The sequence below is a fragment of the Trichechus manatus genome, unplaced genomic scaffold (assembly GCF_000243295.1).
Source record: "Trichechus manatus latirostris isolate Lorelei unplaced genomic scaffold, TriManLat1.0 scaffold00236, whole genome shotgun sequence".
In the NCBI taxonomy this organism is placed as follows: Eukaryota; Metazoa; Chordata; class Mammalia; order Sirenia; family Trichechidae; genus Trichechus; species Trichechus manatus.
Window position 1 is genome coordinate 2,750,893 of NW_004444172.1, and position 26,011 is coordinate 2,776,903.

Sequence of the window (26,011 nt, forward strand, 5' to 3'; positions counted from 1 at the left end):
AGAGAAGGGCTGAAACTGAAGAAAGGGAACAACTGAAGAGTGAATTTCTAGAGGAAGGAGATACTTTCCAGTGCATGTTGAAGGGTTATGCTTACAGAAGTAGGTTGTTTCTGAGATAGGAGGTGAGAATAAGAACTATCATCAGTGGAATCAGACGTAGAAAGAAGAGAAGTTGATTAAGTTTGTCACTGATGACATCTAATAAGCCTGAATCACTGTGCTCCAATTGTGGCTTATGTTTCAAAGATTAGGTGAGTGGAAGGAACTCTTGAGTCCCTAAAGGCAAGGAGGGCTATTTTAATGAGCCTTTAATATTAATTCATCAAACAGTTATTGATCTGCATACTATACAGAAGACAAAGAGCCCTGATGGCTCAGTGGTTAAGCACTCAGCTGCTAACTGAAAGGTGGGCTGTTCGAACCCAGCTGTTCTGCGGGAGAAAGATGTAGCAGTCTGTTTCTGTAAAGATTACAGCATTGGAAACCCTATGGGGAAGTTGTGCTCTGTTCTGTGTTGTTGTCAGGTACCGTTGAGTCGGTTCTGATTCATAGCGACCCTATTCACCACAGAATGAAACACTGTCCTGTCCTGCGCCGTGCTTTACCAAGCATGATGTCCTTCTGTAGGGACTAATCCTGCCTGACAACATGTCCAAAGTATGTAAGATTTAGTCTTGCCATCCTTGCTTCTAAGGAGCCTTCTGGTTGTACTTCTTCCAGGACAGATTTGTTTGTTCTTTTGGCAGTCCATAGTATATTCAGTATTCTTCACCAGCACTACAATTCAAAGGTGTCAGTTCTTCTTCTGTCTTCTTATTCATTGTCCAGCTTTCACATGCATATGATGTGATTGAAAATACTATGGGTTGGGTCAGGTGTACCTTAGTCCTCAAAGTGACATCTTTGCTTTTTAACACTTTAAAGAGGTCTTTTGCAGCAGATTTGCCCAATGCAATGTGTCTTTTGATTTCTTACTGCTGCTTCCATGGGTGTTGATTGTGGATCCAAGTAAAATGAAATCCTTGACAACTTCAATCTTTTGTCCGTTTATCATGATGTTGCTTATTGGTCCAGTTGTGAGGATTTTTGTTTTCTTTATGTTGAGGTGTAATCCATACTGAAGGCTGTGATCTTTGAACTTCATCAGTAAGTGCTTCAAGTCCTCTTCACTTTCAGCAAGCAAGGTTCTGTCATCTTGCTGAATATAGGTTCGCTGTAAGTCAGAATTGGCTTGATGGCAACAGGTTTAGGTTTTTTTAAAATTTATATGGAAGTCACTGTGGTGGTTACTTGGCGATTTTTTTTTTAAAAAGATCCTTGCTTTCAGAATGCTTAGTCTAGAAGGGAATACATATAGGGAAGATAATTATATGAATAAATACATTGGATGATAAGTTGTAAGTATTCAAAGAGCTAGAGTCCTTTAGAGGAGAAAGAGCTCATTTCTGGTAGGTGACGGTGTGTAGAACGATCAGAAATTTCGGCATAATCGTGGGGTTGGCAACCAGTGTCACAAAATAATATGTGTATTAATTGTTTAATGAGAAACAAGTTTGTTCTGTAAATCTTCATCTAAAGCACAATAAAAAAATAAACCAATCTGACAGAGACTGGAGGAACCCCCGAGACTATGGCCCCCGGCCACTCTGCTAACTCAGAGTTGCAGCCACTCCTGAAGTCTGCTTTTCAGACAAAGATTAGACAGGCCTGTAAACAAAAAATAACACACATGAGGAATGTGCTTCTTAATTCAATCAAATATATGAGACCAAATGGACAACTTCTGTCCAAAAGCAGGACGAGAAGGCAGGAAGGGACAGGAACTGGACGAACGGACACAGGGAACCCAGGGTGAAAAGGGGGAGAGTGCTATCACATTGTGGGGATTGCAACCAATGTCACAAAACAATATGTGTATAAATTTTTGAATGAGAATTTAACTTGAGCTGTAAACTTTCACCTAAAGCACAAGAAAATTAAAAAAATAAAATTTTAGCAAAACTAGCAAAGAAAAACCTTTTGTTAAAAATAAAAATTTTAGTAAATGATACATAGTCATTGTGTACACAGTATTAAAAAGGTAAACATAACCTATAATTCCACAGTCCAAAGATGACTACTGTTATATTGTGGTGGTGTATTTTCTTCTAATATTTTGAAGATATACATATATATGTATCTACATAAATAATACATATATACACACACCACGTATCTGTTGTATGTGTAGATAATTTTTTATTTAATATATTCAAAAGTGGGATCTTACATTTTAATAGCTACACCTTCACTTATTTAATTTTTCCTTCCCTGCAATGTGTTTTTTTTTTTTAAAGATTATTAATAATAAATAAAAATTGCTCACTGTAAATGAGAAGGCAAATAATGCTTGTTAAGTTTTGAAATGGGATGATAGGTTTCTGAGAGATGAAAATTGGGAGCAAGGGCATTCAGGTAAAGAGAATGGCTTGAGCAGCAGACAGTACTGAAATACCTATGGGGGTTAATAAAGTAGAGGAAGACGGTTTGGGTAAGGGGCTCACATACAGCAGAAAGATGAATGTTAGTTGCTGTCTTGCATTGCTGTAGTTCAGTCATGTACTTGTAGATATTGAACTGCTATACAAACTCTAAATATATGTATTTTGATATGTTAATTATCCATTTCTCTTAACTGTATTCACAGTGTATGTAAACTAAAGAACATCAGTGTACCCATATCAGAGGTGTCTCCTATGAGTCACTTTCCCTTTAATCTCACTTCAAGGGGGTGAATTCACTCAAAAGAAAATAAATTGCTTCCTCATCTTTATTCCCATAGTGCTATATACAGAGCTGACCTTCCAGTGTTACTAGTTTCTAGTCTCTCACCCATTAGGCTACATTCCTCGAAGGCAGAGGCCATATTTTAAACATCACCACATCCCTAGTGTCTAGTACAGTCCTGGCATAGCCGTTTTTTAATTGACTTTTCTTTTCTGCAGCTGAGGAGGATGAGGACAAGGAAGATGACTTCCGAGCTCCCCTTTACAAAACAGTGGAGATTAAGGGCATCCAGGTGCGCATGAAGTGGTGTGCCACCTGCCGCTTCTACCGTCCTCCTCGATGTTCCCACTGCAGTGTCTGTGACAATTGTGTGGAGGTAAGAACTTTGGATGGGAGAAGTCCTGACACTGAAACTAAGTTACCTTCTTCCTACCCATAGAAAAATAATTGAATCCTGTAACTTCTTGGTTTTGGTGAAATGCGGTCCTGGCTGACTACCTGGGCTGCACGTTCTAGCTCTGTCCAAAGGTGTTAGCAGTGATATACACATGAGAGGCAGAGCATATTTTCTTGCAGGAGGGAATCTTAGACCTCAAGCGGACATAGGCTTCCCAGCACCAAGAGTCACAGCTCATAGCTCCAGCCTTCCATCCCTTGGCTCATCTTTTGGGTTATATTTGTTCTGGCCTTGTCTTACCGCTTGCTTCTACTGCATTGTGCTGTTGATTCAGTTTCTACAATTCTGTTTCTCTTTCTGCCTGTCCCTCTCATCCCCTTGTCTTTTATATTTTACTTTTTCTTCCAATCCATCTTTAGTGTAAGTAGTTGCCTGCCAGGTTTTCCTCTCTTCTCGTGACTCTAGAAGTTTTTGTAAAGTCTTTCATTCCTTTTAGAGTTTGTTGGTCACACAGGATAAAACCTTGAGAGCCAGCCTTGACCTTTGACTAACCTCTGGCAGGTCTTCCTTACAGGAGATTAATAGAGCAAGATAAACAGCATGAACCTGTTTTTAATTTTTAACTAAATGGTGAACATCACAAATTATACTAAAAGCAAATCTTAAGTTCTGCCATTTACTCTTTTCTTGACAGAGTGATCTGTGCTATGATCCAAGGATACCCCTCAGTCTGTCTCTTTTTGCCCCTAGGAATTTGACCATCACTGCCCCTGGGTGAACAACTGTATTGGTCGCCGGAACTACCGTTATTTCTTCCTCTTTCTCCTTTCCCTGACAGCCCACATTATGGGTGTGTTTGGCTTTGGCCTCCTTTATGTCCTCTACCACATGGAGGAACTCTCAGGGGTCCGCACGGCTGTCACGTATCCTTCAAGGCCTGTGGGTTACGGGATTGGGCGGGGGAGGAATGAGGAAAGTTGAGTCCTGTGGGAGTGAAAGTCAGAGCGAAGATGGCTACCCCAGAGGCTGGCAGGTCAAATCACATTGTTCTCTTCTCCTTGACGGTTTGACTTCAGAATGGCAGTGATGTGTGTGGCTGGCTTATTCTTCATCCCTGTAGCTGGCCTCACAGGATTTCATGTGGTGCTGGTAGCTAGGGGACGCACAACCAATGAACAGGTACGAAGTGATAGGTCACCCCTGAAGAGCAGAGCATGTGTCTCTTAATGCTGTTTAGTGTATCGCGTAGTGCTTTCACAAGAGATGCTTAATGAATACTTTTGATGACAACACAGAGGTTAGTGGTGGAGGGTAAGGTGGGGTGAGGTAGTCAAAATTTCTCATGTATGCATGAGAACGGAGGCCATTTCTTAGTTAACATTTACTGAATGCCTCCTGTATACTGAATACTTTAGGCTCTGAGGTTATAGAAACAAGACCTGAGTCAGTATTCAAGAAGCTTGTAGTGCTGCTTATAGGAAAACAGTTATTTTTGTGCATATAATAATAGCTAATTTTAACTGATAATTCTTATGTTTGTTATTTTTCAGTATTCTAAGAGGTATTTATTCCTATTTTACACAGGAAACTGATGTTTAGGGTCAGACAGCTACCTCTATGAGGTAGACATAGGATTTGAACTGACTCTAGAACTCCCGTTCCTAACCATCAAAAGTATAAGCTCCTTAATGGCAGGATTGTGTTTTATTCATTTTTGTGTCCCCCAGGTAGTAGATGCACAACAGACATTTTCTATTGATTTGTGCCTTGGCCTTTGGAGGTCAAAGTCCATTTGACTGATCTGGTCCTTTTTTTCTCTCTCTAGGTTACGGGTAAATTCCGGGGAGGTGTGAATCCCTTCACCAATGGCTGCTGTAACAATGTCAGCCGTGTGCTCTGCAGTTCCCCAGCACCCAGGTACGGCTACCCCTTTGGTCTAGTGCTTACTCTTGTTGTCTTTGGGCTTACTCTGGTATAGTGGAGGACTGATGGGAGACTGCCTTTAGGAAGGCTTCTCTAAGAATGGTAAGTATCTGTCAGGGAGAACATGCCCATGCTTTAGTGAACCCTGTGAGTTCAGGTGATGTACTTCAGGTATTATGGTTACTCTTCCTTTTAGAGTTGAAGATGAGATTTACTTCAGAGTGCCCTGAGCTAGGTGTCTGCCCACAGAGGCCTAGTCTAGCTGCGGTTCTTCATGGAATCAGCTAAATCAGTTCAGTGCTGACCTTTTTTGCTGGCTTGATAGGAGTTTCTTATACTTGTAAAAATGCTTTACACCTAATAGGCAACCAATAATATTTCAGAATGAATGAATGAAAGCCCTGTCATTCTGATACTCAGGTATTTGGGGAGACCAAAGAAAGAGAAGACAATTGTAGTCCGACCTCCCTTCCTTCGACCAGACATGTCAGATGGACAGATAACTGTGAAGATCATGGACAATGGCATCCAGGGAGAGCTGAGGAGAACTAAGGTAAGAATTTAGGGAAGTAAAGTAGGCAACTTGGGGGATCTCACCCACTCCAAAGGGATGGAAACTTGCTTTTAGTTTACATCTCTCTTGTAGTATCTATCACTTTCTGACTTGTGTTAAAATTAGTTTAATGTTGTAAGTTCATCGACAGTAGAAATCGAGTACATTCATTTCCATGTCTTCATAGGACTCGACATAGCAGCTTGCGGATGATAGGAGCTCAGTGAATAGTTCTTGGTTGAAATGAACAAATACGAGTGCCAGAATTAAAGCCTTGTTGCAGTTTTTTTTTTTTTTTAATCCAGTACTAGCCCCAAAGTGACTCTTGTGCCTTGTCGTCAAGTCCCAGTTTAGAAATACGTGATAATTGACTCCCCACCACCCCTTTTATACGATTTTAATACTTGGAGTTGCCCTAAGGCGAATTCTCCAAACCTGATTTTTCTTCCCCCTCATTTATCCAGTCTAAAGGAAGCTTGGAGATAACAGAGAGCCAGTCTGCCGATGCTGAACCTCCACCTCCTCCTAAGCCGGACCTGAGCCGCTACACAGGGCTACGAACACACCTCAGCCTGGCTGCTACTGAGGGTAAGGGCTGCCTCGACCTGCAGGATTCTAGAAATGGAAGGCAGGAGTGAGGTGGTTTGTTGTGAGCTATAGGGAGGACAGACAGGCAAGGGCTGGGAGCTTCTACTTGTGTTGCAGCTGAGAACACCCAATAGGTGGTACTAGGCCGCTTCCTTCAATAGCTGGAAGAGAGGGACTGCCACTTTGCTGTTGGCAGTGAATTGGGCTTTTGTGGGTAGAACTGTCACCTCCTAGACCAGAGAACATTCTAGGACCTGCTTGATGCTTTCACCTACCCCACGTTTTGGACTCCGTGAGCCTGTAGTCTTGATTTCAGCAACATCATGTTCCCTGGTGTGATCTGTTCCTTCCTTGTCCTCCCCCTGTACTTCAAGGAACTCTAGCTAGGTTAAGAGAACAGCTTATAAATTTTACCCCTGGGCCTTTTTTCCTGCAGATAACAGCCTCTTGGGCAAGGACAGCCCCCCTATGCCTACCATGTACAAGTATCGGCCGGGCTACAGTAGCAGCAGTACATCAGCTGCCATGCCTCATTCTTCTAGCGCCAAGGTACTGAGTATCCTCTAAGAAAAGGGGAAAAGGGGTCGTAACGTATGCCAACTATGCTTGAAAAAAGGATGATTGGGGGAAAGAAAAGGCAGGGGAGAAGAGAAGGAAACAGGGTGCATTACTAATTGTTAGCATTAGTGTCTTTCATCAAAGAGAGGGGAAATAGAGCATAATAGGTAAGAGCATTGATTACAGTGTCAGGCCAGAGTTCACAACCCAGTTCTGTGCCTGTGGGCAAGTTAACCTCCCTGAGCCTCATTTTCTGCATCTTAAAATGAGATATTGTTTGTTCTAACTCTGATTGTTTTAAGGGAAAATAAGATAATGCATGTAAAAGTTGTAAGCCTATTACTAGCACATAATAAATACTGGTTTTGACTGACTTCCTGGGCTCTGGGTTCTAGCTCTGTCACAAGAGGTGCACTAAGGGCCTGCATTACTTTCTTCCTCAGTTGAGTCGTGGGGACAGCTTGAAGGAGCCAACCTCGATTGCAGAGAGCAGCCGCCATCCCAGCTACCGCTCAGAACCCAGCTTGGAGCCAGAGAGCTTCCGCTCTCCCACCTTTGGCAAAAGCTTTCACTTCGATCCACTATCGAGTGGCTCACGCTCCTCCAGCCTCAAGTCAGCCCAAGGCACAGGGTTCGAGTTGGGCCAGTTGCAGTCCATTCGTTCAGAGGGTACAACCTCCACCTCTTATAAGAGCTTGGCCAACCAGACACGCAATGGAAGCCTGTCTTACGACAGCCTGCTCACTCCTTCAGACAGCCCTGATTTTGAGTCAGTGCAGGCAGGGCCTGAGCCAGAGCCGCCTTTAGGCTACACCTCTCCCTTCCTGTCGGCCCGGCTGGCCCAGCAACGGGAAGCTGAGAGGCACCCACGTTTGGTGCCAACCGGCCCATCACACCGAGAGCCCTCACCAGTGCGGTACGACAATCTGTCGCGCCATATTGTGGCTTCCCTCCAGGAACGAGAGAAGCTGCTGCGCCAGTCACCCCCACTCCCAGGCCACGAGGAAGAACCAGGCTTGGGGGACTCAGGCATTCAGTCAACACCAGGCTCAGGCCATGCCCCTCGTACTAGCTCCTCCTCGGATGATTCGAAGCGATCACCCTTGGGCAAGACTCCACTGGGACGCCCAGCTGCCCCTCGTTTTGGCAAGCCAGATGGGCTAAGGAGCCGGGGACTAGGGTCCCCTGAACCAGGCCCACCTGTGCCATACCTGGGCCGATCTATGTCTTACAGCAGCCAAAAAGCCCCACCTGGTGTCTCTGAGACAGAAGAAGTAGCCTTGCAGCCATTACTGACACCCAAGTAAGTATCTATCATCCTGATCCTCAGCAAGCTTGAAATGAGCATACCGGCCTGCAGAAGGTGTCAAGGCCTCTCGTGAACATGCTAGCACAGGTGGACCCAGAGGTATCCTGCTTGTAGGTAGCTCTTCATTGTCAGTCTCTCCCTCCAGCTGCCCTTATGGGCCATTCTTGTGAAGACATTGAAGATGAACACTTTTCCCTTAATCCTGTCTTCCTAAAAGTGTCTAATTGCCTGAGTATATAAGTATATGAGATAGCTGCTGTTAGAGAGGAGTAAATGGGGGAGATTGGAAACCCTGGTGGCGTAGTCGTTAAGAGTTCGGCTGCTATACCAAAAAGGTCTGCAGTTCGAATCCACCGAGTCCTCCTTGGAAACCCTGTGGGGCAGTTCTACCGTCCTGCAGGGTAGCTATGAGTTGGAATCGACTTGACAGCAGCGGGCTTGTTTTTTTTTTTAAATGGGGAGATAGGGGATCAGGCTTGTTTTAAGGAGAGTGTAAAAAAGGAGTGTCTGGGTAAAACGTGTGGAGAACAGTACACCTTTTTTTCTCCTAACTTTTTAAACTCTCTCCTTTTTCTCTGTTGTGTGTCCCATTTCCTGACACGTATTTCTTCTTTTCTTCCCAGAGATGAAGTACAGCTCAAGACCGCCTACAGCAAATCCAATGGGCAGCCCAAGAGTATAGGCTCAGCCTCCCCTGGCCCAGGCCAGCCACCTCTCAGTAGCCCCACAAGAGGAGGAGTCAAGAAAGTGTCGGGGGTGGGTGGTACCACCTATGAGATTTCGGTGTGAGCCTTCGGCGCCCTTCCTCCAACGCCTCTGCGCCTACACCAAAGGGCCCCAGGTGGCCACCTTCCTTCCCTCAAGGGGCTCCCCTCCCTTGCATGGACATTTCTAAACTACCGATTCCAAGAGGATGAGGAGCTTCTACAAAATGCAGTGGAGTTGGGGAGTCGGAGAATTGGGGCCCTGAGACTGGGGTAGCAGCCCCCTTTCCACCTTTTAAGACCTACCCTTCCTTAACCCCTGGACCAGACTCAGTGGACATTTGTGCAATTGCTCGCCCTGGAGGGAACCAGATCATTTTTAAACCAGAAATAATTTTTTTTATTATTGTTACGGATTCTATTTTTTTCCTCTTCTGCGTTACCAGGTGTGTGTGTACATATATATATATAAATATATATATATATTATAAATATCAAAGAAATTATATATCTATCCTGGGATGGGAAAATGAGGGAGGGATATGCATAAAGAGGGGGATCCTACTCTTCCCATTCCTCAGACCAGCAGGAAAGGAGGGGAGACATTGAAGTCTTCCTTATTCCCCATGGTTCCCTCTCTCCTGTCCCAGTTACTAAGGAACTAGCACCCCCTGTTGTTGGTGCTAAGTGATCAGGAAGGAAGGTCAGGAGTGGTGAGCCTGGGAACTCGGTGAGAGGATGGCAGGACCTGGAGAGGAGAGTTAGTTTCCTAGGCTCATTGGCACTTAGTTTCCCCAGGAAAGGGGTCACAGCCCCATGACATTGGTGGTGGTGGGGGAAGATCAGGAACAGGTTGGCCTAGTTCAAGGAACAATACTGAATCATTCCCCTTTCTTGGGGGAGAGGGTTTAGAGTGGGCTTCTTCAACTAACCCCTCAAAGCCTTCCCGTAACTCACACGGTTAACATTATTTTTAAATCTAAGGCCGGGAGAGAAGAATCCAAAAAGCAATATTTTTCATCACATGCCAAAAACGGGGGATAGAGAGAAGGAGTGGCAGGCCTAGGCCCCTCCGATTGTCTCTTGGAGGTTACCCCTCAGCCCACCTCAGTATGGTGCTGGGTAGAGGGGATACCAGGGTTCTAACCTCTACACAGGGGAGACCCCAGCCTCTAGACAGAGGCCCTTTTATTTTTTATCCTGATTAGCCATTTTAAACCAACAAGGAATAAAAAGAAATCCTGATCTAACCAGCTCCCCCTGACTTGTGTTATTTTGTCTGGTTAAGGCAGAGCAAATGATCTCTGGTAGAAAGTCACAAAGCAAACTTCAAGCTTTTCTGGTCCAGACTCAGCTTCAGGCAGGACTGTCGTGAAATGAACCATTTAAAACAACAGGTCCTGCTTTTATTAGGATGATTAGATTCAGAAACTCCAGAAACATCTTTCGCTTCAAAACTCAGAGAACTTTTGACTTGTACCACAGTTGTTCCTTAATAAGCGATTTTCGTCTCTGGAAAGTAAAGGTCATTTTTTATGTAGCCAAAGGTGAGACAGCAGGTGATCAAAATATGAAAGCTTCTTAAAGCAGGTTGACTGGACCTAGTGGCATTACAATTAATTAGATCTCTCATATCGCCTTTTCTAGGTTGTGCTGTTATTTTTAAGCAGGCATTTTTCAGACACTAGAATACAAATCTCTGGAAACTAGCCAGAACCCTAAATGTTTTGTCACTGTCTGTAACACTTAAGTATAACATCTTGCTATGAGATACGAGATTAAAATGAGTTGAATGAGTGTTTTTCTACCCACTAATCTAGGAACAACCTTGGTTCAGAACTATTCTGTGTCATAAGTCAGATGGCATTAGTTCAGGTTAGGTTTAATACGGATGTTTTTGATTAACTAGTCTGCAAAAACTAAAGGGATTATCTTACATTTTGTTGGCTTAGGCTACCTTTTGTTGTTGTCTTAGAAGTTTAGAAATGATTTCACATCAGCCAAATAATTTCATGGTCTTAACTAAGGAGGAGGTCAAAAGGTCTTTTAAAGAAGACATTTTATTTACCTTTGCTTGCCAGAGGTTCAATCAACTGATTTCAGGCTTCGGATCTAAGAACCAACCTCACTGAAATACACTGGTGATTGTGGGTGCTTTTTCAGTTGGCTTTTTGTTTCTATGCAGTACTGACCTAGAACACAGTTGAGCCTGAAGCTCACCCAGGCACTTGGTCTTGGATGAAGCTGTACTCTTTAGCCTCAACATTGTGATTATGAGCAGGGTGTTTTTTTCTCTGTTGTGGACAGGTATTAGCAAGCCCCTTCTCATCCTGGAGGTGTTACCTTTGGACCATGTTCCCAATCTCATTTTGATTGTTTACCTGCCTGCTACTGACAAGACCCAAATCCCTTCAGATCTTAGCAATGCCTGGGCTGAAACACTGATTCTCACAGAAAGGCACTTATGTCTTAATAAGCAACCACACTTCAGCCAGTTTGATAAATGCATTTTTTTTTTTTTTTTTTTTTAAAGAAAAACCAGATCAAATCCTAAATGAGACAACCTGTACAAAACAGACAGGGAAGGAAAGCTTCCTGGGAAAGGAAGACATGTCCATGAGACAGCTAACTGGGCTGAGCCTTAAAAAAGAATGGCCTTTTTCTAATACATTAACCTCATCTAAGCACAGCAGGAGCTGGCCTCTGCCCTGGCCATAGGGGATGCTCCCAAGGCAGTGTCCAAGGGGCTGGGAGGCAGCTTTTGTCAGCAGGTTCAGTACAACAGGGAAAGTCATCCCAGCAGAGTGCAGTGGTCCAGTTAGCGGAGGCTGCTGCTGCTGCTGGCCTGGGAGCTGCCCATACCTGGGTGGTCTGGACTGTGTCGATTCTGAGGAAGACAAAGAAGGAGGGGTAAGAGAACAACTAGGATCCAGGGGCCTTGACCAAGGCTGTACAGGAAGAAACTGCAACCTACGCTGGGTTTTCGATTTCAGGTCCAACCTGAGTTAAAGGCCTTGAACTCGACTCAGGACAAGGGGGAGACATGGGGAGCCTCACTGGGCTGCAGTAATGTCCCCTACCCTACCTTCTTTTTTTTCTTCTCTTTCTTCTTTCTTTTCCGTTCAGGATCCTCTTCTTTTTTCTTTTTCTTCTTTTTGTGATCCGAATCAGATGGTGTTTCTGTGGGAGACATTAGGTGCTTACCACCCACAAAGGTCAAAATTCCCTACTGATATTAATTCTCAAGACTACTTGAAAACCCTGAGTCAGGGGCAACTGCTTTTCTCCAAATGGCCAGAAAGGCTACAGAGGTGCTGCTAAAGGCCCTCTCCCATGTCCCTGCTTGCCCAAGAGACCCCAGTACATTGGTTTTTCTTTAGAAGAATTTGGGAGGCTGGGGATCCATAAGGAACTTACCGGGGGTTAGCTGTGGCAGGTTGAACCAGATTCAGGAGGTCAGGTTTGCTGGCTTTGACTAGAACCACCACTTCTTACCTGGGGGGACAGGATCCTGGGTACGGCTCTGTTTGTGCTTGTGCTTATTCTTCTTCTTGGGAGGCTGAATATGCATCAGACGACATTGCTCCGGCAACTGAAGGAACCAAAGGAAGGTCCAGGTGAGTAGAGGGAGGAAATCCCCTGCTCCCATCATCTCTTCTGCTCAGTAAGTTATGAAGAACAGACCTGGACAGAGAAAAACCAACTCTATGCCCTCTAGGCTTCCCCATTTGCCTTCTTCCTCCCCAAGCGGGGACTCACCGGGCCAGTGTGGAGGCGGAAGCCAGCCAGCATGGTCCCTGTGATGGGATTAAAAGAGCCACCAAGAATAGGGGGCTTTTCAATGAGGGAGCGGAGGCTGCTGTTATCATGGGAACCAGGCAGATCGATCATCCCTGGCAGGTCAGGTAGGAAGTTACTTAGCTTCTCTTTCACCTTCTTCCCACAGAATTTATTATAGGCATGTTCCAGGTTGTAGTGTGTGATCAGATTGGTGCTGCCTGTCAGCTCTGTGTTGCCTAGAGGACACAGGGAGAATAACAAAAAGATCAGTTATAAGGGTAGAGAATTTTTTTTTTTAAGTTATTGATCCAAAGGGAAAGTGAAGGACTATTTTAAAATAACCTAAGTAAGGGCTCTTTTAAGGGAGAACTACAAAATTTTTAAAGTAAAAAAACCCAGCAAAAATAAATATTAACTTATATAATATAAACACTAAAAAGATAACAATACTATAGAATGGTAGGCTAGGATGGAAAAGAGAAAAAATAGGCAAAAATCCAAATAGGCAGAGTGGGAAACTGCTGTAACCCAAAGGAGAGGCCCCATTTTCCTTGGCCTAACCAGAACAGTAGCTAACACTTAAGTGGTGCTTAGTACTCTATGCTAAACACCGTTCGGAGTGCTTTTCATAAAACGTACCAGTGATAAATTCTATTCTCTGACATGACCAGGATAGTATTACCGCACAGTTCAGCTATAACCAAGCGGAAGGCAAGATCTGGCCCGGTGGCTTGAGGGTCTTGTCAAGGACCTTCAGTTTTTTCACTAGCAAGAAACACTAATTACCTTTGCATGGAAAAACAGCCAGGTGTTTTTAGTTGCTGCTGCCTAACTCTTGTTACCAACATTCTTCCTCACGATACCCAGTATAATGCTTTGCCTAGAAGGAAGAAATATGAGAAGATGGGGAACTAGAATTCTATCCTGACTCTCCTCTATGCCTCAGTTTCCTCTCATCTGTGGAATGGGTAATAGCTATCTTCAGTACACTTTTTTTTCAAGGTTCAAATGAAAACATTGAAAAGTATGAAGTGTTATGTAAATGCAAGGCATTATCAGTATAACTACTGCATGGCTGACCTTTTTCAAAGAATATAAATTTGCTAGTAGCTTAATAAGGAACCAGTGACAAGGGTAGAAATAATTAACCTATGGCTTCATTTATAGTTAAAATGAACATGCAGGGTACAAATGACAAAAGTGGTTTGTATATAATCATTCACTTGGGGAAACTCAGGTTCTGAACTGTGAGTCTCTTGAAGGCAGAGACAGTGTCTTGTTGATTCATATATTGCTTGTTACCAGTACAGTACACACATTGTTAGCTGCCACTGAGTTGGCCCCTGACCCATGGTGACCCTATGTGTTACAGAGTAGAACTGTTCCATTGGGTTTTCTAGGCTACAATCTTTACAGAAACAGATCGTCAGGCCTTTCTTCCACAGAGCTGCTTGGTAGGTTTGAACTGCTAACCTTGAGGTTAGCAGCCGATTGCAAACTAGGTGGTCAACAGATACTTATTAAGTCAATAAGGTGTTTTCTGTCTCTATAGCTCTAGACCTTACCTCATTCTTTCCCTTTCCTTCACAGCCAAGCTTCTCAGAAGAGTGCACTACTGTAAAGGCAGGAGACTCAGTGCCACGGAACCTCTTCTCATAGTCTCTGGGTGCTGTCTCCTGCCATTACAGTATCCTCATTTTTTCCCTCTCTGCCAGTTCTCCTCTTTCCACACAGTTATGAATGATGAAGATCAAAGACTACAGCCTTCAGTATGGATTACACCTCAACATAAAGAAAACAAAAATCCCCACAACTGGACCAATAAGCAACATCATGATAAATGCAGAAAATACTGAAGTTTTCGAGCATTTCATTTTACTTGGATCCACAATCAATGCCCATGGAAGCAGCAGTCAAGAAATCAAATGACATACTGCATTGGGCAAATCTGCAAAAGATCTCCAAGTGTTAAAAAGTAAAGAGGTCACTTTGAGGACTAAGGTACACCTGACCCAAACTATGATATTTTCAATTACCTCATATGCATGTGAAAGCTGGGCAATGAATAAAGAAGATCAAAGAAGAATTGATGCCTTTGAGTTGTGGTACTGGCAAAGAATATTGAATATACCACAGACTGCCAAAAGAATGAACAAATCTGTCTTGCAAGAAGTACAGCCAGAATGCTCCTTAGAAGCAGGGATGGTGAGACTTTATCTCATGCACTTTGGACATGTTATCAGGAGGGACCAGTCCCCGGAGGACACCATGCCTGGTAAAGCAGAGGGTCAGTGACAGAGCCTCAACGAGATGGACTGACACAGTGGCCTGTAACAGTGGGCTCGAACACAGCAATGATTACGAGAAGATGGTATAGGACTGGGCAGTGTTTCTGTTCTGACGTACACAGGATCGCTATGAGTTGGAACTGACTTGACAGCACCTAATAACAACATGCTTAATACTCAGGTGAGAAAATACTTTGTGCTTTTTTTTTTTTTTAATACTTTCTTTAACCTGTGTGTTCACCCAACTTCTCTCTCCGCAGCCCTGACTCCTCTCCTGAAAATGAATCTTGCATTTCTAACTTCCAGTTAGTCAATTGCACGTGGATTCAATTCTTATTTTAAAACTCCAAATCCTCCCAATTTCACTCATAGCTTCTCTATTTCAATCTATAACACTCACATTCTCCAGATATTTTTAGAAAGTAGTACTCCTCAGTTCAAAAATCTCAATTCCCATTATCCTCAAGGAAGGCTCAAATCCCTCTGACTGGCACTGAAGACTAAACACATCTTACTTCAACTTATCTTGAGAGTCTTACTAATCACTATTTCTCTATGCAAAAGTTTTGATCCAACCAAATGGGTCTCCATCATTTCTTCATAAGACTACTTTTCATATTGTTTCGTTTTAGGAAAATTATTCCCAATTTTCTGAACGAATGTGAATTTTTCAAAGTCTACCTCAAGTCACACTGTATTCATGCAATCATTCTGGATAACATGGAACACATTTTGAAAACCATCATGTAGTTCTAAATATTGTTCACTAAGTTACTGTTGTTTGCTGTGTGAGAGACACGACCACAAAGTAATGAGATTGGCCTTCACAAGAAATGCAGTCACATTACTTTATCCTTAAACCACATCTTTTGCATCCCAACTAAAATACGTAAGCTCTTATAAGCAAGGACCAGTTTATTAATCTCTCTCCCCTTTCCACTACACGCACCACACACACACCCAGCATTTGCACAGAACAGATGTTCAAAACCTGTCGACTGATATAAAAAGGTACGCTCAGAATGAGTAAGACAAAAGAAAGAAACTCCTGGTAGGCATCAACTACTAACAAGCCAAAGGGAAGTTAGCTTTTCTAAGCTTCAGTTTTTCACCTGTAAGATGCAGATAACAATGTCTGCCGCAAGGGACTATTCTAAATATTAAATGCTACAGCATATGTAAGTATGTTGTCAACTTCCAAGTACTGCACCAAACGCAAACCCTGGACCATTTTTAGGAAGCCATAAACCAGTGTCAGGGCCAAAACCAGGATATAGCGTGGAAGGTGGTCCCCATGAATTCATGCCATCCCGAGGGTTGCGGATGCTCAGAGCTCTTCTAGCGTTGAGCAGCGGCGTACTAGTACGCGTTGCCTAGGTTACCTCGCACCTCCGCCGGCCGGCTAATAGCCACGCCCATCATCCCCTCTCTATGATCTGATTCGCTGGTTTAGGCCAGGTTTAATACTCACCTGGTAGTTCCCGCATCAGGTAGAAGGGGCCACAACCGGCCGCTGACTTATCGGTGCCAGGAGGTGCTGTGGCCGCGGAGGGGGGCGGGGCCGTGCCGGGTCCTCCGCCCGGCGGAGGCGGAGGCGGAGGCGGAGGCTTTCCGGGGCCGAAGCCGAGCGCGGCTGGAGGCGGTGGTGGGTCGGCCTGAGCTCCAAAGAGCGCTGTGAAATTCTCCATCGTCCCCTCTGCCCCGGCGGTGCCTCGGCATCTGGCGTTGATGACTTTCATTGGACAATCCCTTCACGGGGCAACGCCTTCCACCTCCAGGAGCAGTTTATCACTGGATGCCACAGTCCCCGCCTACCTTTTGCCGACAACTACTTCCGTCGCTTTATGCTAACGTCCAGGAAATGCTATGTAGTCTTATTAATTCTTCTCTGATATCTCCGCTCATCACAGTCATACATCCAATAACATGACTTAACTGGAAAGAGCGGCAGCTAGATTGGCCAATAAAGTATCAAATCCCTTTTTCAGTTCCTACCTACCATCGTGTCCAATGGAAATCTATTTCCGGGTCCATAGGCTGTGCATCTGAGACTTGGTCCAATGGGAACTTTAAATGGTGTGGAGGCGGGGACCAGACCTTCCGACGCCGCTAAGCGGCGGGCGCCGCAAGGGCAGAAAAGATGGCGGTCTTGGCACCTTTAATTGCTCTGGTGTATTCGGTGCCACGACTTTCACGATGGTTGGCCCGACCTTACTATCTCCTCTCAGCCCTGCTGTCTGCCTCATTCTTACTTGTGAGGAAGCTGCCGCCACTCTGTCACAATCTCCCCACGCAACGCGAAGACGGCAACCCGTGTGACTTTGACTGGGTAAGCGACCCCTGCCTGGGACCCCGCGATCTTGAAGCTCCTTGCCCCAGCGGGTTCATCTGGGAGTCCCAGGCTTCACCTTTCCGAGGACATCTGAAGTCCCGAACCTGTCACGGACTTCAAACAGACTACAGCGTAGGGCCCGGACCGTTATTGAGTCTGAGATGGGAAAACAGGAAAGAATGACGTCTCGGGGTTGCACATTCGGTTAGTTATAGAGCCTGCCCAACAGCCCAGGGTCTTCTGACTCGAATCCAGGATTTTTTCCGTCTCACCATTCATATTCATTAACAGCCCTACCAAAACTTGTAGAACGTTTTACAGTTCTTAAAGCTTTTTGCTGTCCATTATGTAAAGCCTCCTAACTAGGTAGATGCAGCAAGTAGTAGTATTCCTGTTTTATTGATGAAAAAATTAATTTCAGCATGGTTAGGTGACTTGTCCGAGGTCATACAACTAGTTAGTGGCTGGGACTTGAAACCACTCTTCTGTCCACAGTACTTGTACAGTCTGTTAACAACAACAAAACTCATAGCGACCCTATAGGACAGAGTAGAACCGCCCCATAGGGTTTCCGAGGAGCGGCTGGTGGCTTCGAACTGTTGACTTTTTGGTTAGCAGCCGTAGCTCTTAACCAGTGCGCCATCAGGGCTCCGCACAGTCTATTAAACAAACAAAAAACGAAACCTTTTGCCGTCCAGTTGATTCTGAGTCATAACGACTTTATAGGACGGAGTAAAACTGACCCCCAAAGGGTTTCCAAGGAACGGCTGGTGGATTCAAACTGCCAACTTTTTGATTAGCAGCCAGAGATGTAACCACTTTGCCACCAGGGCTCCGTACAGTCTATTAGCCATTTCTTAGTTCAGTAAACATTTCCAGAGTTCCTATTGGCGGTTGGAATCCACCCAGCGGCTCCGTGGGAGAAAGACCTGGCGATTTGCTCCTGTAAAGATTACAGCCTAGAAAACCCTATGGGGGCAGTTCTACAATGGACCCCATGGCACCTAACAGCAACAACATACTATGTACCAGGCAGTATGCTGGGTCCTGAGAGTGCAAAGACAAAATTGTTAGGCTTATTGTAAAGGAAATGTAAAAAGTACATTGTAAAGAAATCTGTTGAAAGCCCCTTGCTGTGCTTCTTGAGGAGTGGAGGGACTGCTCAGAAAAATGAGTTGAAGCCTTATGCCCACTGCTGTATAGCAGCATCTGTATTCTGATGAGGGAGGGTCATCCTGAATTTTTGTCTTATTTTCTAGCTCGCAAAATGAATCTGGATCTTTACCCAGCACCCATTCCCTTACTTTCTTCGTCCTTCCTCTGTTTACTCTTTTATGCTTTCTCTGCCCTTTCTGAGACAGTATTCATTAGCTCAGATGTACAGGTGCTATTTCAGAAGATCCAGTTTTTATCTGATACTCTATACTGCTTAAACAAAAATGGGACTCAAAAGGATAAGAGCATAGTAGTGAACATTTTAGTAAACATGTTATTGTTGTTCGTTGCTGTCAAGTTGATTCCAACTCATAGTGAGAGACCCTATAGGGTCAGTCACTTTCAGTTGGTGGCCGAGCACTTAACCACTGCACCACCAGGACTCTTTGAGGCATGGGTTCAAACCACCAACCTTTTGGCTAGTTGTCGAGTGCTTAATTGTTTGTGCCACCCAGCCCAGCCACTCCTTTAATAAACATAGAGATCTTTTATATATAGTACGTCCCTGGTTATGAGAGTGAGACTTACTGACGACTCCTGTTTGCCCTTTAATGTTATGTAAATTTGCCCTCACTTTGAAACGATTGAATCAACCCCTACTCCCAACAAATTCTTCATCACAGTCACCTTCACTTGCTGCTCATGCAGCTTTTAAATCATTGAAAAGGCTTTGAGCCATTTCTTGCACTAAAAAAAAGAAAACAAACTCGTTGCCATCGAATTGATTCCGACTCATAGTCTATAGGACAGAGTAGAACAGCCCATAGGGTTTCCAAGGAGCAGCCGGTGGATTTGAACTGCTGACCTTTCGGTTAGTAGCCAAGTTCTTAAAAGAACTGTATGTAGCTGTTTGACTTACCTACAAATTCCACTTAAAGCCACACTTAGGACCTGATGTCATTTGCAACCCAAGGACTGCCCGTAGTTAATATCTCTATACAGTGTTGTCTAATAATAACAAAATACTGGAAGGCTTTATGTTCTGTTATTACTCTGATAGGTTTTTTTTTTTGGTTTTTTATTTAGCTATTTAACTATAATAGCCCTCCTGGCACAGTGGTTAAGAGCTTGGTTGCTAACCAAAAGGTCAGCAGTTCAAATCCACCAGCCTCTCCTTGGAAACGCTATGGGGTAGTTCTACTCTGTCCTGTAGGGTCACTGTGAGTTGGAATCGACTCGACAGCAACGGGTTTGGTTTTTTTTTTTTTTTTTAAAAACTATAATAGCCAGTTTTTATTTTCTAGGATAATTCATGTTTTACGGATTTATCTTGATGATTGGGAATTTAGAGTATTAGAGTAAATATTAGCAGCATTAACAGGTAAACTTCAAAATTTCAGTGGCTTAACAGAATGAAAGTTTATTTCTATTAAATAAAGGGAAATTATCAAGCATTTATTTTGCCTTTCCTGTATATCATGTCTTTTAGGGCAACCACAGAATTGATAAGGGAAAGTTGATTTTTTAATAAAAGAATTTGAGTTAATAAATACAGAAGGAATGATAGAATTTAAAAATCATCATTTCAGCAACCCCGGATGAAATAATAAATCTAGGCAGTGATCACCTGTGGATGCTTAAATCATCACATGAAAGGCTGATGTGTCTTCTGAAGTGATGCACCACCTGTGATGTATTTTTGCAAAAAGATTTGGATTTCACTGTGTTCAGACCTCTAGATCTCATTCCCACTTTATAAGAAATGTGGCAGATAGAGGATCATTATCAGAAGAACACATACCATGAATCCAGAAAGTGGCAAATTTGACAGCACCAGTGACTCAGTGTCTTCAACAGATGAATAGCATGAGGTGAAAAGGAAGATTAAAGAGACCAAAGAAACCCATCAGTGAAATGCAATGTATGCATGTTGCTTGAATCCTAACTTGAACAAACAACTGTATAGACATTTTGAGACAATCAGGATCCTGTGAATAAGGGCCAAGTATTAGATGATAGCAAGAAACTATTATGTTAAGTGTGATAATGGTATTGTGGTTGTGTTTTTAAGAAAAGTCCTTATCTGTAAGAAATGCATATTGATGTCTTTACAGGTGAAATGATATAGCTGAAATTTGCTTTAAATTTCTCCTCTAAAAAAAAAATAGGTAGCATGGATGAACTAGAACCAGACTAGCAAAATGTTGATTACTGTTGAAACTGGGTGATAGGGGTTCATTAAAATATCTGTCTTCTTTGGTGTATGTTGGAAAATTTCCATTCTAAAAAGTTTACATGTAATGAACATACAACAACCGAGAGAGGTTTGCTTCACATAGTCAGTTTGGGACCTATGCTCCTTCTGTCTTCAGTCTATATAGCCTTCAGGTCATCCCAACATCGCCCAGCCAGCAGATGAAAAAAGAAAGCTGGAATGCGAGGACATGTCCTCTCTTTACTGCCAGGGTACAGAAGTGGCATATCACTTCCACTCACATTCCATTGAAAAGTGCTAGTTACACAATCCTACCTCTGTGCAAGGAGATCGGGAGATAAAGTATAGCTATAGTATACCCAAGAGGAAAGGAGATGGGGTTTGGAGTACATCAGCCAGTCTTTGCCATAGACCCATTCTCTGTCTTTAGGGACTTTTCCTTTGGCTCTTGGTTGACCCTGGGTGGTGCAAACGATCATGCACTTGACTACTAACTGAAAAGTTGGCAGTTTGAATCTGTCCAGAGGCACCTCAGAAGAAAGGCCTGGCAGCCTACTTCTGAAAAATCAGCCACTGAAAACCCTATGGAGCATAGTTCTACTCTGATTCACATGAGGTTGCCATGAGTCAGAATCTACTCAGTGGCAACTGGTTTTTGTTTCTTGGTTGACCACAGTTCCTCTTCTTTAAATTCATGTTTCCACAATTTTAAGTTCCAAGTCTAACCCACCTAGTTTTATTCATGAAAACCCTTCCTAATGTCTCTTTAAGGTGTAATGTTTACCAAGGCCTGTCATATCCCCCCACTTTACATGTCCATATCTAAATCCAGTCAGGTGTTTTTTTTTTTTTTTTTTTTGCGATTAAGGCTAAAAACTTAGGTTTTTTTAAATCCCAGCTGTAAACCAGTTGATTGGATCTGTCTGAAATAATGATTTGGATCCCTGTATTATATACATAGGAGCCCTGGTGGCACAGTGTTTCTTTCCCTTGTTTACTGTCTGCCTCACTTGCTCATACAGAGCTTAGATTTTAGAGGGTGAGAAAGAACTGTAAACCAAAGGTATTGAAATGGGCTTTAATGAGCTCTGAAAGGCACCCTTCAGCTCTTGAATAGAACAGAGATACACAGATTATCACTGTGAATACTGGGTGGAGAGGAATGACTTAAGCAAAACCAACAGATGGAATAGCCAGATATTGTATTAATGGGATATTACTGATAAAATTTCCCTAGAAAAGTTTTATTTTACCAGAGTCACACTAATTTGGTTAAAGTAATATGTTATATGTGTACACCATATCATACTTTATACTACCTTTTCATATCCATTGTCTCTTTTAACCCTCACAATAGCAATTTGAAATAGATGCTGTTCAGTTGAGGAAACCAAAGCTCAGAGGTTAAATGATTTGGTGAACGGCACCCAGTCAGGTTGTGGCAGGGGTGGAACCTGAATCTAAATCTTCTGTCTGATGTTTTCCCTGCTTCACCTGAGCTGCCTCCAGTTATCCCGTCATTGTCATTCTCAATTTGGATCTCTTTTGGGTTTTATTCCATATTTGACTCCCTTGTCCTTTGGTCAGTCCTCTCTCTTCATGGCATTTCTGTCGTTTTGATTCTATTGCAGAGAGAAGTTGAGATCCTGATGTTTCTCAGTGCCATTGTGATGATGAAGAACCGCAGATCCAGTAAGTGTGGCTGGTTTCTCAGTCTCTCAGGGGGAGGCAGAGTGCCCTGCAGAGGTGCTTTCATTTGTGTTATGAGGGGGGCGTTATTTGGTGAACTAGTCCCACATTCCATGCCAAGGCTGAATTTGATCTTGGGCTTCCCACCCCCTTTTCAAACTGCCCCAGGAAGAGGGACAAATAATGGGATATAGGCACGTGCAGCTCAACCTGACCTGTGACATCTCTGTGTTTCAGTCACCGTGGAGCAACATATAGGCAACATCTTCATGTTTAGTAAAGTGGCCAACGCTATTCTTTTCTTCCGCCTGGATATTCGCATGGGCCTGCTTTATATCACACTCTGCATAGGTGAGGAGACTGCCTTTGTAAGATTATGTTAGATAGAGGCTTGGTTGTGGAAGCCAGATTCCAATCCCAAACCAGTGTCTCCACACTCTTCTTGTGTTTATCTTACACCTAATTAATAATGTGTGTAGCTCAGATGACGAGAGTCTACAGAGACTTAAGAGGAAAGGAATGTATCCTACATATGTTCACAAAGTGTGTATTCTTTGGTGGCTGAAATCTTTGAGTTGGTTTGGAAGTAAACCCACTGCCCGAGGCCTTATGCATTTCCTCTGACATCTTTTTGTGTTTAGTGTTCCTGATGACGTGCAAACCCCCCCTGTACATGGGCCCTGAGTACATCAAGTACTTCAATGATAAAACCATTGATGTGAGTGCCCTCCTCCCTTCTGTGTCTTGGGCCCTGGTGGGTGGTTTTGTAATTGTGCTCTCTATTCACTAGGAGGAGCAAGGGTGCTTCAGGATGGAAGTCAAGGGCAATGTGGCTTATTATGGGAGCTAGAGAAGAGGGGAGAGGGGGAACCAGAATAAGGAATTCAGCACTAAAGTCTGAGCTTTCACAGGAGCCTGTGTCATCCAGCTCACTGTTCCTTCCCTGTGTGACAGGAAGAGCTGGAGCGGGATAAGAGGGTCACTTGGATTGTGGAGTTCTTTGCCAATTGGTCCAATGACTGCCAATCATTTGCTCCTATCTATGCCGACCTCTCCCTCAAGTGAGTAGTACAAAGAGGGAGGGATGATGATGGAAACTGAGATGCTGTACCTCCCCCCTCATTGTTTTTGGCCTAGATTTTGTACATTGCCCCCAACCAGAGCTGTTCCCCTCAGTTTCCCTTGAGCCATTCTCTCTTCCTTCAGTATGCTAAATAATATATTCTTCTCAGGTACAACTGTACAGGGCTAAATTTTGGGAAGGTGGACGTTGGCCGCTACACTGACGTTAGTACACGGTAAGGACCTGGGCAGAGGGTCTGAGCAGGGAATCGCTTTATGTGATGTACATAGATGCATTTACAGAGTCCTTTCTGGGTCCTGTAGGTACAAAGTGAGCACATCGCCCCTCACCAAGCAGCTCCCTACCCTGATCCTGTTCCAAGGTGGCAAGGAGGTAATGCGGCGGCCACAGATTGACAAGAAAGGGCGAGCTGTCTCTTGGACCTTCTCTGAGGTACCTTGAAAGGATGGGCAGCTGGTTTGGAGAAGGGTGTGGAACAGTAGATGGAACCCAACCTGGGTTTGATTCTCAGCTGTGCCACTTGTCCACTGGTTTGAAAGCGTGGACTAGTTACTAGACCTCATTCATTAATTCACTTAGCAAATTTATATTATGCTTGTACTATGTGCCAGACTTGCTAGTACTGGGGAACAGTTATTAGTAAGACTCTGTCCCTGAGGCTCTGCACCTGTGGTATGTAGGCCTTAGGTTCCTTGTTGGTAAATTGGGGACAATAATACCTGATTCACAGGGTTGTTTTGCAGATTACTTTAAATAATGTACATCTAAATCTTGGCACAGTGATTGGCACATAATTGTTGTTGTTGTTATGTACTGTTGAGTTGGTTCCAGCTCATAGTGACCCTGTGTACAACAGAATGAAACACTGCCCAGTCCTATGCCATCCTCACAGTCGAGGCTATGTTTGAGCCCATTGTCGCAGCCACTGTGTCGTCAATCCATCTCATTGAGGGTCTTCCTCTTTTACACTGACCCTTCTGCTTTACCAAGCATGGTGTCCTTCTCCAGGGACTGATCCCTTCTGATAACATGTCCAAAGTACATGAGATGAAGTCTTGGCATCCTTGCTTCTAAGGAGCACTCTGGCTGTACTTCTTCCGAGACAAATTTGTTTGTTCTTCTGGCAGTCTATGGTATATTCCATATTCTTCGCCAACACCACAATTCAAAGGCATCAATTCTTCAGTCTTCAGCACATAATAGGCACTTACTAGTTGACTTTCCCCAAATACCCGGAAAAGAGGAAGATTAGGGCAGGTTTCTGTCCTTTGATTCCTTATTCCCTCAGTGGAGTCCCTGCGTGGTGCAAATGGTTAATTTGCTCTGCTGCTAACCGAAAGTTCACTCAAAAGCATCTTGGAAGAAAGGCTTGGTCATCTACTTCTGAAAAATCAGCTCTTGAAAACCCCTTGGAGCACAGTTCTACTCTGACACACATGGGTTTGACATGGGTCAGAGTCGACTTGGTAGCAACTGGTTCCCCAAGAGGAGCCCTTAACTCTCCCTTCAAAGCTGAACCCTGATGTGTGCATCTCTTTTTCACAGGAGAGTGTAATCCGAGAATTCAGCTTGAATGAGCTGTACCAGCGGGCCAAGAAGCCTTCAAAGGCTGGAGACCACATCCCTGCGGAAAGGCCTGAGGCCCCAACTCCCACCCCAGTGCCAGATGGGGAAAGCAAGAAGGACAAATAGGACCCCGGCCTTGTTAGTGCCCTTCTCTGTCCAGTCCCTTCCCAGGCACCATTGAGGCCCTGACCCTCTGCATCCACCAGCCCTGCCTGAGGCCGTGCCTTTGTTATTTATGCTTCCCCTGTTGGGTTGTGCCTGGGTGAGGCAGGGTGCTACTTCTGATTTTAAAGAGGCAAGCAGGGAATTGTCACGCACTGTCCAGGGGCCTCCCCTGCCATGGCCAGCTATTTCCCTGGGGGATGGGAAATCCCATTTAATGGAGGAGAAATGGTTTCCCTTCAAGTTTGGGTTTCTTTTTATCCCTGACTTGGGATCAGTGTGTCAGTTGCTGTCCACTAGTCACACATCTCTACTACGCCGTGGTTTCATTACTCCTCTTAGTGGACCTATACAGCCTACTTAGATTAAACACTAACATACAATGCTGGGGTACAGAGTCAGCACTAAGATTTTTCCTTATAGGTCTCAAGGACCCTTGTTTCCTTAGGCCCTTCTAGCTTGGTCTATGGCCTTCATTAAAAAGTATAAGACTAACATTGTGAGTAAAGGTCTCTCCTCAGAACCAGTGAGAGAGTTTTCTTCATTGAGGGTAGTACTGAATAATGCCTGTACTTTGTGGGGTTGGGGGAGGGGTATAGAGGCTTTGTATGGTAGGGCCTGGGGGAAAAAATCCTGGGCAGGATTGGGGTTTCTATTATCGCAACAACCCAATTTCAATTATCCCACTTTCTGTTGATGGTTTTCCATAATAAAAAGACTGAGGTTTCGTTTTGATTGTGCCTTTGTGTGTTTTTCTTGTATTAGAAAGGCCAGGCAGAGTTTGGTTCCATCAGATGTGGGGCATTTGTCCCCAGGATTGAGGAGAGGATGGGAAAGCTAATTTCCGTAAGGGGGCAGTGATGGTTCAGTGGTGCAAATCTCGCCCTTGCGTGCAGGAAACTGGGGCTTGATTCTCAGCCAACGCCCCGCATGCACAGCCAC

At 44.0% G+C, this 26,011-nt stretch overlaps 3 protein-coding genes across 8 annotated transcripts in view; 2 read left to right on the forward strand and 1 right to left on the reverse strand.

The window, feature by feature from the left end:
- Nucleotides 1-11,329, forward strand: part of ZDHHC5 (zinc finger DHHC-type palmitoyltransferase 5) — a 29,765-nt gene extending 18,436 nt beyond the window's left edge. Inside the window, exons 4-12 of one of the 3 annotated variants that reach the window (XM_004389194.2) lie at nt 2,985-3,142; nt 3,914-4,086; nt 4,240-4,342; nt 4,989-5,080; nt 5,507-5,639; nt 6,104-6,227; nt 6,664-6,776; nt 7,229-8,088; nt 8,718-11,323. In XM_004389194.2, coding sequence (XP_004389251.1) covers nt 2,985-3,142; nt 3,914-4,086; nt 4,240-4,342; nt 4,989-5,080; nt 5,507-5,639; nt 6,104-6,227; nt 6,664-6,776; nt 7,229-8,088; nt 8,718-8,883 — 1,922 coding nt within the window. In that variant the 3' untranslated portion in view covers nt 8,884-11,323. Of the gene's footprint in view, nt 1-2,984; nt 3,143-3,913; nt 4,087-4,239; nt 4,343-4,988; nt 5,081-5,506; nt 5,640-6,103; nt 6,228-6,663; nt 6,777-7,228; nt 8,089-8,717 lie in introns of all 3 variants that reach the window. The other 2 variants (XM_023743102.1, XM_023743103.1) reach the window with 2 other exon arrangements.
- On the reverse strand, nt 11,290-16,842 carry MED19 (mediator complex subunit 19). 2 transcript variants are annotated; one of them, XM_004389195.3, is made up of 5 exons: nt 16,338-16,836; nt 12,558-12,814; nt 12,294-12,390; nt 11,884-11,978; nt 11,290-11,685 (listed from the first exon to the last, which is right to left on the reverse strand). In XM_004389195.3, the coding sequence occupies exons 1-5, from the start codon at nt 16,603-16,605 to the stop codon at nt 11,617-11,619; spliced, it is 786 nt and encodes a 261-aa protein (XP_004389252.2). In that variant the 5' UTR covers nt 16,606-16,836; the 3' UTR covers nt 11,290-11,616. The 2 variants fall into 2 exon arrangements, 1 of the variants encoding a protein (XP_004389252.2); XR_002826003.1 differs by lacking the exon at nt 11,290-11,685 and having other exon boundaries at nt 11,907-11,978; nt 12,216-12,390; nt 16,338-16,842.
- A 79-nt stretch (nt 16,843-16,921) lies between these two features.
- On the forward strand, nt 16,922-25,802 carry TMX2 (thioredoxin related transmembrane protein 2). Of its 3 annotated transcripts, XM_004389196.3 has the most exons (8): nt 16,940-17,195; nt 22,200-22,260; nt 22,495-22,608; nt 22,899-22,975; nt 23,212-23,318; nt 23,490-23,555; nt 23,644-23,773; nt 24,887-25,802. In XM_004389196.3, the coding sequence occupies exons 1-8, from the start codon at nt 17,007-17,009 to the stop codon at nt 25,031-25,033; spliced, it is 891 nt and encodes a 296-aa protein (XP_004389253.1). In that variant the 5' UTR covers nt 16,940-17,006; the 3' UTR covers nt 25,034-25,802. The 3 variants fall into 3 exon arrangements, with proteins under 3 accessions (XP_023598873.1, XP_004389253.1, XP_004389254.1); XM_023743105.1 differs by lacking the exon at nt 24,887-25,802 and having other exon boundaries at nt 16,922-17,195; nt 23,490-23,544; nt 23,644-23,742; XM_004389197.3 differs by lacking the exon at nt 22,495-22,608 and having other exon boundaries at nt 24,887-25,033.
- Nucleotides 25,803-26,011: the final 209 nt, after the last annotated feature.

Excerpts from the sequence above, each read along its gene's own strand:
- MED19 (XM_004389195.3), bottom strand. The coding sequence starts at position 16,605 with ATGAAAGTCATCAACGCCAGATGCCGAGGCACCGCCGGGGCAGAGGGG. Across the intron at positions 11,979-12,293 it reads CCAGGATCCTGTCCCCCCAG|AAACACCATCTGATTCGGAT; the intron begins GTAAGAAGTGGT and ends TGTCTCCCACAG. Across the intron at positions 11,686-11,883 it reads AAGAGAAGAAAAAAAAGAAG|AATCGACACAGTCCAGACCA; the intron begins GTAGGGTAGGGG and ends TGTCTTCCTCAG.
- TMX2 (XM_004389196.3), top strand. The coding sequence starts at position 17,007 with ATGGCGGTCTTGGCACCTTTAATTGCTCTGGTGTATTCGGTGCCACGA. Across the intron at positions 23,319-23,489 it reads TATGCCGACCTCTCCCTCAA|GTACAACTGTACAGGGCTAA; the intron begins GTGAGTAGTACA and ends TATTCTTCTCAG. Across the intron at positions 23,556-23,643 it reads TACACTGACGTTAGTACACG|GTACAAAGTGAGCACATCGC; the intron begins GTAAGGACCTGG and ends TGGGTCCTGTAG.